At 38.3% G+C, this 10,023-nt stretch overlaps 1 protein-coding gene and 1 long non-coding RNA gene across 4 annotated transcripts; both read left to right on the top strand.

Moving 5' to 3' along the window:
- The first annotated feature begins 206 nt into the window (after positions 1–206).
- Positions 207–7,389, top strand: LOC103702197 (rhamnogalacturonan I rhamnosyltransferase 4-like). 3 transcript variants are annotated; one of them, XM_088702556.1, is made up of 9 exons: positions 207–440; positions 508–834; positions 4,633–4,700; positions 4,838–4,926; positions 5,026–5,212; positions 5,314–5,603; positions 5,702–5,906; positions 5,987–6,144; positions 6,567–7,389. In XM_088702556.1, exons 2-9 carry the CDS (start codon positions 552–554, stop codon positions 6,805–6,807), a joined length of 1,521 nt encoding a protein of 506 aa, XP_088558682.1. In that variant the 5' UTR covers positions 207–440; positions 508–551; the 3' UTR covers positions 6,808–7,389. The 3 variants fall into 3 exon arrangements, with proteins under 3 accessions (XP_088558682.1, XP_008782753.3, XP_026658455.3); XM_008784531.5 differs by having other exon boundaries at positions 520–834; XM_026802654.3 differs by having other exon boundaries at positions 520–834; positions 5,987–6,083.
- Positions 2,172–3,115, top strand: LOC149752952 (uncharacterized). Its single transcript, XR_016396132.1, has 3 exons — positions 2,172–2,202; positions 2,875–2,949; positions 3,036–3,115. It is a non-coding gene; the product is annotated as an uncharacterized LOC149752952 (long non-coding RNA).
- Positions 7,390–10,023: the final 2,634 nt, after the last annotated feature.

Consider the following 10,023-nt stretch of genomic DNA (forward strand, 5'->3'; position numbering starts at 1 on the left):
AGGTGCTATACTTTCGCGCTTTAATTTTATTTTTCACAATTTTCCTACTTCATTCAACTCTAATTTGCTTTAATCCTCCCTCTTCATATATTTTATAATTTTTTTATTGTTACTGGTTAAAATGAATTATTTAAATAAAATAAATAAATTATTTACATTGAAATAGATCCTGCAAAATAAAGAAGCCATTGTACCATATCAACCTCACTTTGATGCTGGCTAGAAATCCTTATCTTGTCGCCGCTTGACCATAGGAGAACGATCACTCCATCGAAGAAGTTATTAAAATATTAAAAATTATTCAACTCTCTCCAGTCTCCACCCATCGGCGGTCGAACTGTCCCATCGGAGCCATCCTCAACGCCCTTCTCCACGATAATTCCTCCTCCCCCCACCGCTTCTCCCTCTCTCTCCACCTTCTGCTCTCTCTCTGGTTGAAGGTTGTTATATAATGCTTATCTTGTATTTTTTTTAACTTCTTTAATAAATCTTTTAAACAGTGTATAGATCGCAATGCAGCCATAGGCCGGGATTCTGGAAGGGGCCGGGGGATGGTGGACGACGCGAGGGCGAGGAAGCCCCTGCTGCCGCCCAGGGCCTCCGCCGGCGGCAGCGGCGGCGGAGGGAGGCGGATGATGAGGAAGTGGGCGCTGAAGTTGGCGACGAGCATCCTGTTATGGACGGTGATCATGCAGCTGACGTCGTTGTTGCATCCCCGCCTCACCAAATCCTGGCCCGCCGGCTGCTTCGACCACCGCGGCCGCCGCAACGCCACCAACTCCGTCCTCGACCTCGGCCGCTCCCCGCCGTCGCCGCCGGCGATCGTCCCCCGAAGTCAGTTGCATTCCCTCCCTCTGTGTGTGTGTGTGTTTGATCTGGATGCCGTCCTCGTTCTTGGCGCCGTTCTTGATTTTCTTGACAGGCGGTGGACTGGAATTTTACCAGTCTTTACTGAAAAAGCCAGATAAATCTTTGATTTTTAGCTGAATGTGGTGATGCTTGTGCACGAATTTGGATAGCGAATTAGGGTTTCTGCTTTGATTTTTGGTTCTTTTGTTTTTTCTGATCTTGGATTTTGCCGTTGCTAGGGCATTCAGTGGATTTAATTAATTAATCCTTCTACTTCTTTATTGTTAGAGGACCGTTCGGAATATTGTTTCAAAAATGTTGATGCTGGTTTGGTTATGCCTGGTTTCTTTTGGTTGGGTGTCGTATCTTTTAAATTTAGAGATTAATGGTTTGAATTGAGTAAGATCGGATTATTAATGTTTGCTTTGTTACAGTTAGGGCTTGATTAGGATGGATACTAGAAGAGCTTATTAGGTCTCAAAATCTTGGGGCACATAATACATATGTTGTTTTGGAATTAGCCTGTAGATGGTGTCCCCTGCCGTAGTTTTATGTTTGGGTCACGCTAGTCATGTATAGGGTTCTTATTGTTTGTTCTTGTTGTTGTTTTGGGATTATTTCATCTACTATAAAAGCCAATTGGTTGGTGTTCAATGATAGAAATCAAGTAGATGCATGATAGAAATGGGCTAACTGAATCAGATGGGTGCTATGGTGGAAATGACATATTATTTGACCCACTCCTAGTTTATAATATTTACAAAGAAAAGGAAAGATCCAATGATAAGGCAATGCTTACAAATCTGATAAAGGTTGAGGACAGTCACAGTTGCTATGTCATTTTCCAGATGTATAGAGAGAGTATGCATAAATCTGTTAAGATTTGAAGAAAAGGTGGAGGCCATTAGTGGATCGATATAATCATCATTTTATTGCTATGCTGAAAGTTCTTTCAAAAGGCCTGCATTTCCTATGAGGAGATTATTTCCTCTTTTCTTTTGTCATTTGATTTAACATCGAGATTGCTGGCCCATTTTGTTATCATAAGAGGGTAAATCTCCACAAGGATTTTATTGATGAAGGTGGACAATTTGCTGTACAGGAGAATCAGACCTTGAAGGACGAGATTGAAGATATGAGCAATAGAATATAATGTATATAGTAAATTTTGGATGGAGGATGCAAGGAAAAGTTGGGCTCTGTAAAAGTGATTTATAATTACATGTAGTTAGCAATTTGCATGATTGTCTGCAGAATTGGCACACACAAGCTTGAATTTGACTCACCTTGTTTATGCAGCTCTAAGGCCTCGCATTGCAGATCCTGGAAGAAGTTAGAAGCGAGAGGGTAAATGTAGGGTTCATCTGTTTTCTGCCTATTGTCTCCTAGAACACATAATATTTTGTCATGATATATTGGTTAACTTCATACAATAGTGTGATAATTCAACCATAAGATATAGACTTTCTGCATAAATTTAACCAATAGAAGAGACATAAGCAGTCAATATAATTTAGGATAGATTCAAATGCACACATGTTTTCATATACCCAGCTTCCTTAGAGGTATATCAACTCACAGACTTGCTCTCGAAAGCTATTGGAAGCACTCCAAATCTTAAAGAATACAAGGAAGCAATGATAGCATTGTGACATTTCTCATGCGCTTTATGTTATGTGTTATCATATTTTTTATCAACATAACAATTACCTATTTCTAATTTCTGTTGCTAAATATCTAAGATCGTAGTATGATACATGTCAGTGTTTTATATATTGAGCTTTTGTATTGCTCTATCGTCTCATCTGCTTATTTTTGAAACCATTATAGATAGCTAAAATTTTTAACTACTTAGGTTAGCAATAGTGGCACCTTGATGTTGCCCATGCATTATGTGCATCACCTATCAAAATGCAAGGTCTTAACCTTATAGCACTGTATTGGCTAAATTGTTTATGAGATTTGCAATGCTAGCATGCTTATGAAAGATGAACTTTTTAGATGATAGTGTTAACTCATTTGCAGTATTTTATTTGGTGAAGATCTGTTAAATGCTGGTGAAGCATGGTTTGAGAAAGATGCAATAGGCAAGACTAGGAGGTTGCTAGCAGCTTTTATATATTTGTCTTGGTCATTGTTATTTCGCAGGCTTTACTCTTGACTATTCAAATTTGTTCTTTATGAAGGTGCTCAATCTGCCGTATTGGCTGATCTCCTATCATGTTTGATGTGTTTAGTGGGAGCTGTTTCTTTTTAACAACCACATGTAGTAATGGCTCTTAGAAACTTTTTACTAGCTTTCATAACTCAATCCTTATCAATCACAATCTCTTATGAGTTACTTATCTACTTCCCGTAAAATTGCATCTTCTTTTTTTGCTAGTATGATATCAGGTTTTCCCTGTCGTATACATTGATGAAGTTGTAAATAGCTGGAAATTTTCAATTTGATCTATATTCACTTTTGTCATTTGTTTATCATGTCTTCCTTGTGCAGCTTCCATGAGATTATTGTTGAAAGTTTTCCTAATATATCATTGACACCAAGATTATCAATTGAGCGAAGTTTGCATAGATTTTATAAGTAACACACATAAACAACATACGAAAAGCAAAGTTCATCGAATTTATCAGCACTGTGGATCCTTGCTTGCAGTTGGATTCTATCCATTTCCTTAAAAATGAAAGATGTCTTCAATTACTTCTTACTACTTCTCTAATGTCTTCATTGTTTTTTATATTTTTTAAATAATTCTACCAAGAACTCTCAGTTCATTAGGTTCATCTCTGAGCTGTAATCCACATGTCTAGGTATTCCCAAACATTTTTTCCCTTTTACTGCTACTCCTAACTCTCTTCTGCTGCACCAACTCCTAACTCTGTCATCCTAGTTTTATCACATAATTATCCTTGCATCATCACAAACTCATAGGCCTGCCTCATTTCTATATGTTCCATACAGTAAACATGGTTTTATAGTTGTTATTACAAACATTTTTGTCTTATAAGTTTCTGCCGAAGACTGAAAAAAAAGTGTGCTTCGACTTCATTTACCTTCATTCCATTATATATAGAACATAACTTTAGCAAGGCAGTTTGTTTAGTAAATCTGTGGTCCCATAATTTTATGTAAGTTTCTATTCCTCACATATGTTCATTTATGTTGAACAACACATACTATTTTGCTCCACAAGTTGCTTAATGTTTACATAATCTACTGAGTCATTACTTCTATGGGTGTTTGTGAGAGAAGATGTCCTGAATCAACCTAACTTTGATGATGACTGTCTTGATGTCAATAATTCTGCTACTATTTCAAGTTAATGCTATTTACCTTATTTTTTTCCTTTCTTTTCTGTTGAAAAACCCCATTATCTTTTAGCTGTTTCATATCATGTTTATTTTTTGTGTTCCCTCTGACATTTGTAACATACAGCTCCAACAGTATCACTATATACTCATACAAACAGAAACTAAACTTTTCCTATCAACAGTTCCATGGGCGTCGGATATCATTGAAAAATCGGGAGATGTGAATTAGGGACATAACTAACTTTTAGTCTTTCGCTTTTACACAAAATGGCTGCCCTAGAACTTGAACCCATGCCATTGTATTTGTCAGCCAAGCCTTTACCATTGCACCAAGCGATGGCCCCTAAATGTTGCTACTTTTGTTATGCTAAAATAATGATCCATGCTAAAGTTGACCTCAAGCTACTTTGTATTAATTTTTACGTGATTTAGAAATACGTTTCCCCTAACTGCTTGAAAATTCTTGTCCAGGGGTTTACAAAAGCAATGGCTATCTTCTGGTGTCATGCAATGGTGGCTTGAATCAAATGCGAGCTGCGGTTTGTAAATTTTATCTCAATTAACTTCATCTGCTTTTCCCAAGCCCTCTATTTCCCACTGCCATATTATGTGCGATGAGAACACCTTGGTTGCTGCTGTTCATCTGCTATTCTTATAATAGTTTGTGACCTTTCAGATCTGCGATATGGTCACTGTTGCGCGCTATCTGAATCTAACCTTGGTAGTTCCTGAACTTGATAAAACATCTTTCTGGGCTGATCCTAGGTATGAAGTTCACTTTTAGCTTGTAGGCTGAAGCTGTACTATTGTTTCTGGAATGAATTTTTTTTTTTTTTTCTGACAATAGTCAATATGTTTATGCAGTGACTTTAGGGATATATTTAATGTTAATCATTTCATTAATTCCTTGAGAGATGAAGTAAAGATCATCAGAAAACTTCCAGACAAGTTCAGTAGAAAAATTTCAGATAAGTCTGGTAGAAAATTTCGCAGGCAAATATTCTCTATGCCTCCGGTCAGCTGGTCTAGTGAGAAATACTACTTGAGGCAGGTCAGTCAAAGGAACATTTTCTTCTTATTACTGCATATAGTATTCCTCCTATGTAATCTACTTCAGGCATGGATTTTCTTGCAAAAATGTCTTGCTTGCAGATCTTGCCTATTGTAAGGAGGCACAAGGTGATCCATTTTGATAAAACGGATGCTCGTCTTGCAAACAATGGCCTTCCTATTGAGCTCCAAAAGCTTCGTTGCCGTGTTAATTATGAGGCATTAAAATTCACGCCACAGATTGAAGCTCTAGGCGACAAGCTTATCTCAATTCTACGGAGAAGGGGGTTCTTCGTTGTGCTTCATCTGCGATATGAGATGGATATGCTATCTTTTTCTGGTTGTACACATGGATGCTCTGATGAAGAAACTGAGGAACTCACAAGGATGAGGTTGGCTGTTTACTCGTTCCTTTGAGAGTTCTTGCTTTTGGTTTTCTTCTCCCGCCTTAATTATCGATAGTATTTGTTTTGCATTTTTGAACTTTTAGATATGCATATCCATGGTGGAAAGAGAAGGAAATAGTATCCGAGCAGAAAAGGCTAGAAGGTTTGTGCCCTCTTACACCTGAGGAAATATCATTGGTCTTACAAGCGCTAGGCTTCACGAGGGACACCCAGATATACATTGCCTCTGGAGAGATCTATGGTGGCGAGAGAAGGCTGGCTGCTCTAAGGGCTGCATATCCTAAAATAGTATGGCCTTATTCTTACTAGTCTCAATTTGCCTTTTAAGATGTCAATCTGACTATTGTCATTCACCTTCCGAATTACAGGTAAGGAAGGAGATGCTTCTGAGTCCCGATGAATTGAGGCCTTTCCAGAATCACTCAACTAAGATGGCAGCATTAGATTATCTGGTTTCTGTTGCAGGTGATGTTTTTATTCCCAGTTATGATGGAAATATGGCAAAAGTTGTAGAGGGACACCGCAGGTTTGCCTCTTTCCAAATCCATTTCATTTGCTTCTTTTCTTGGTTACCCCTAAATCCCTCTAATTGAGAATCTGCCATCTGAATAGCTGTTCTAATATAACTTTTACACCCCAGCTTGAGAGGTTTGGCACTGTCAAGATATTTTTTATTTGCTAAATTTTTTATTGGGGTTGAGTAACTTACATGACTAATTTCTCAGCTCTTTGTGTCTCTTTTATAGAGAGCATGTAGTCGTAGACATGTAAAACACACATAAAGATATGAGTTTGTGCTGAAAATTTTGTTTCAGTGACCGAATGAATTCCCAAGTTTAGGAACTCCTTAAAATATCCATCTGCTCTGTTCAGATTCCTTCATTTAAACATTCATTTAAATTCAGTGGTTTAGCTTTTTATCAACTGGCCTCTGTTTTTCCTATATAGGTTTAGCGGCTTCCGAAAGACCATTTTGTTGGATAAGAGAGAACTAGTAAAGCTTTTGGATCTCCTCAAAGATGGGAAACTATCGTGGAATCAGTTCTCTAGTGCTGTTCAAGAAGTACACAAGAACCGAATGGGCCAGCCAGCTATAAGGAAGGTCATTCCTGAATGGCCAAAGGAGGAGGACTATTTTTATGCCAATCCTCAAGAATGCCTTGCCCCTCTTAAGGAGTCCAGGCACTGAATCAGGGCATCTGAATTCTGAAGCTGTTGATAAGTAATTCTTGTCATCTTTCTGACTATGATATTCTCCTTTAGAGGGTATGCCAGCGTATCTGCAGCTTCCTTTGTATAGCTGACCGAGTTTTTTTTTTCCATCTCTCGTTTTTTATGAGCAAGACATAGATGATGCAGTATGCAAAGAACCTGGGACAGAGAGGAGCACACAATGCTGTCATAATGGAGCTAAAACCATGAGCATAGAGTGTAAAGATTGAAGGATCACAAATTTGATTTGTTCACAACCTGGCTTCGTTCTAGCTTCATTTTTGATGACTGCTTTGCCATTCTTTTATAGCTCAGTTCTTTTGATTCTTCGTATATTTTCTTCAGTTTAATTGACACAACTATAATAGCAAACATGGTGGCCTCTAGGCTTGTATCAGGATTCTTCTGCTACCTCTTTCTTTTGTTACAAAATTTTTGAGTTTAGTTACTGAATATTGTCTTCAGTTGCAATTACAAACTCAATTTGATGGGCTACTGCTCATGTAGTCATGTGATTCTGAAATGGGAAACATATTAGTACCATGGCCTGAATTCAGCATCTCCATCTCTGTTGGTACCAAGTATCTTGAATATGAACTTTTACATTGCTCCGTTGTATTTAATAGCTGTTTCCTTTCAACTGCTGCTCTGAAAGCTTTGTTGGTATCATTTTTTGCAAGTTGGAAGGGTGATGATGCATCATTTGTTTTTATCCCTCCTCTCTTTCATGTATTCCTGATTAAGTACTGACCTATTAATGGCATTAGAATGTGTGATTTAAGCATTATTTCAATATTCAATTCCATAGAGGCTGTAAGAATTTTGAACAGCTGTAGAACCCACTGGTTAGAAGAGACTCAGCTCTTCTATCAGTGCTTTAAAGTTTAGTTTTGCCAGAAGAGACTCCGGTCTTCCATCAGTGCTTTGTAATTTAGTGTGGCATGTTAAGCAGGCATTTCTTTGCTACCCATATGCCTAGCTGGTGGAAAATCGCTTTGGATGTGATTTAAACAACCTGAAAAGTATGGTTGTTTTCTTGGGAGACAGCAACAGGGAAACCATAACATTGTGGCTAATATACTCTATGCCATGATTTTGTTTTTGGTTTTAGAGGGCTACAGACTCAATAAGGAGGACCGAAAGCCCCTTAGCCGGCTCGATGAACGCCGGCCTACTTATGACAATTTGAAAAATTCTATGGTACTCCAACCATGTTGAAACTTACGGCTTGACAGGATTAAAGAAAAGGTATAAAAGCTGCTTGATCTAAGCCTCAGTTGCCGGCCTGTGGAAATGAGGTAATTTGCAGGCGACCTGCAGAAACGTATGGAAGATGCCACCTGGTCTTCACAGGCAAGTCTTAGACATGAACACCTTCCATTTATGTATTTATTGGGTAAACCACTGTGCCATCCATTCATCCATCAAGAACGAACTTTCAATATGATGCTGATCCCGTGCCAACTTATATTAAGAGTTTGGAACAGCAATTTTGCGAAAAAAGATACCAGCAAGGAAATCTACATAATCATTTGGCCTATTTTCTTTATTGGTTATTTATGCAGTCTAAGCATATGAAGGCATCTAGAGTAGACTGGGGAGGAAACAAGTATCAAGTGTGAAAATTGATTTCTTTCATAGGATCTTCTCTCAGGAGACTTGGCTCCCTCCTCCAGTGGTGCAGAAGTCAGAAGTCATAACTCGGCTCATTCTTGTTCCGCCCTTAGCTCCTTGGACGTGGCCCTGCCCTCGACGATTTTCCCGGCGTTTACCGAAGCGCAAACCGCACGCGACCTTGACTGGTGGATACTCTAAGCACAAGCGGGAAGAGCCTTCTGCCTGCTCTCCTCCCTCTTCTCTCTTCAAAGGTATGTTCTCCAAATTTGACACCATTTCACGAGCCACGTCGATAAACGCAACTACTGCACTTTTTTAAGCTTAAAACCCTTCAGTTGCCTGCAAACACGGCTGCCCTATTCTACTTGGATTGAAAGGAGTGATTTTGTTTGTGCTACGTTATTTATATCTCCTTATGAGTTTTAATTTTTTGTTGATTCCGAAGACTGATATTTAGCTTTTTTATCAGAGGCATCGTTTGTAAGTGAAAACACTATCTCATGGTCTTTAAATCTCAGGAAAGATTTTCTCTTTTTTTTTAAAAAAAGGAAAATGAGGGCAATCAGTGGAGTCAAAGTAACTTGACAACTTATCAGTGAAACATCTTTAAGCCTCTTCAAATTTGAGTAAGGTGCTTCTTACTGGTAATCATATCAAGGTTCAGGCTATGTTCCTGAATATAGGTGCTTAGCGTTATTCATGATGCAAAGCATAATGTGCTACTTGTTCTCACCGAGAACCTCTCACGTAAAGTTGCAAAGTTAGAGACCTCATTAAGTCAGAGCACTATTGATTCAGTTGCAGTATGACAAGGTTATCAATTTAGCATTTTGTGATATTAAGATGCACGATATCATATGTGTCTTTCCAGCATGATGGATGTTATTCTAGAACTTTCCACATAGTTTAAGCTAGAGATGAGTGCAGAGACATATTTTCCATCATGTTTTCATGTATGCTATAAGTTCAATAGTGGGGATAAGCAGAGAAGTAGTCAGTACCTTTTGTTTCGCTAGTAGATAACTATAAGCTGCTGTACTAATTTAGGGTTGCAAGGTCTGATAAAGGTGCAAAAATCTAGTAATTTGGTGAAAATTTTAGTATTTTTTTGAAAATTTTCTTATTTGCCTAAGAAACCAATCTTTAATGGCCTTTATGTTTTGCAGATGATATTTGCTGAAGTATGGGATGGTAGTTAGGTTAAAATAAAGCTGTGAGAAGAGATCGTACAAGTTGTGTTTGGGTATACAACAGATGGACCGAGGATATGTCTAATGGTAAGCATGCTTGGTGAACAAGGATCCTTGAATCCGAGTTTATTTTGTTAGGCTAAGAGTTACCTCCTCAGTCACTTTACATCTAAGCTACTTCTCCACCGTTGTTCCAAATCTTGTTCATCATCATTTTCTGTGGCATTTACTGCCACTGGAGTAGCCTAAAGTTGATATGTCACAGCCATTTCCTGAAATTTTAATAGCTAAATGTATTTTCATGTGGTGAGGCTGCACTGGAAGTAAGGAGAAAAGGATGACTAAGGATCCTTATCTCGTGTGATGATTAAGGATAACAAATAGGG

Source organism: Phoenix dactylifera, chromosome 8 (genome assembly GCF_051530095.1).
Source record: "Phoenix dactylifera cultivar Ajwa chromosome 8, Ajwa_hap1_PhDact_Kaust_v1.1, whole genome shotgun sequence".
Taxonomy (NCBI): Eukaryota; Viridiplantae; Streptophyta; class Magnoliopsida; order Arecales; family Arecaceae; genus Phoenix; species Phoenix dactylifera.

Coding starts and splice junctions, on each gene's coding strand:
- LOC103702197 (XM_088702556.1), top strand. CDS start 552: ATGGTGGACGACGCGAGGGCGAGGAAGCCCCTGCTGCCGCCCAGGGCC. Junction 5,907..5,986: donor GGGCTGCATATCCTAAAATA/GTATGGCCTTAT, acceptor TCCGAATTACAG/GTAAGGAAGGAGATGCTTCT. Junction 6,145..6,566: donor GTTGTAGAGGGACACCGCAG/GTTTGCCTCTTT, acceptor TTTCCTATATAG/GTTTAGCGGCTTCCGAAAGA.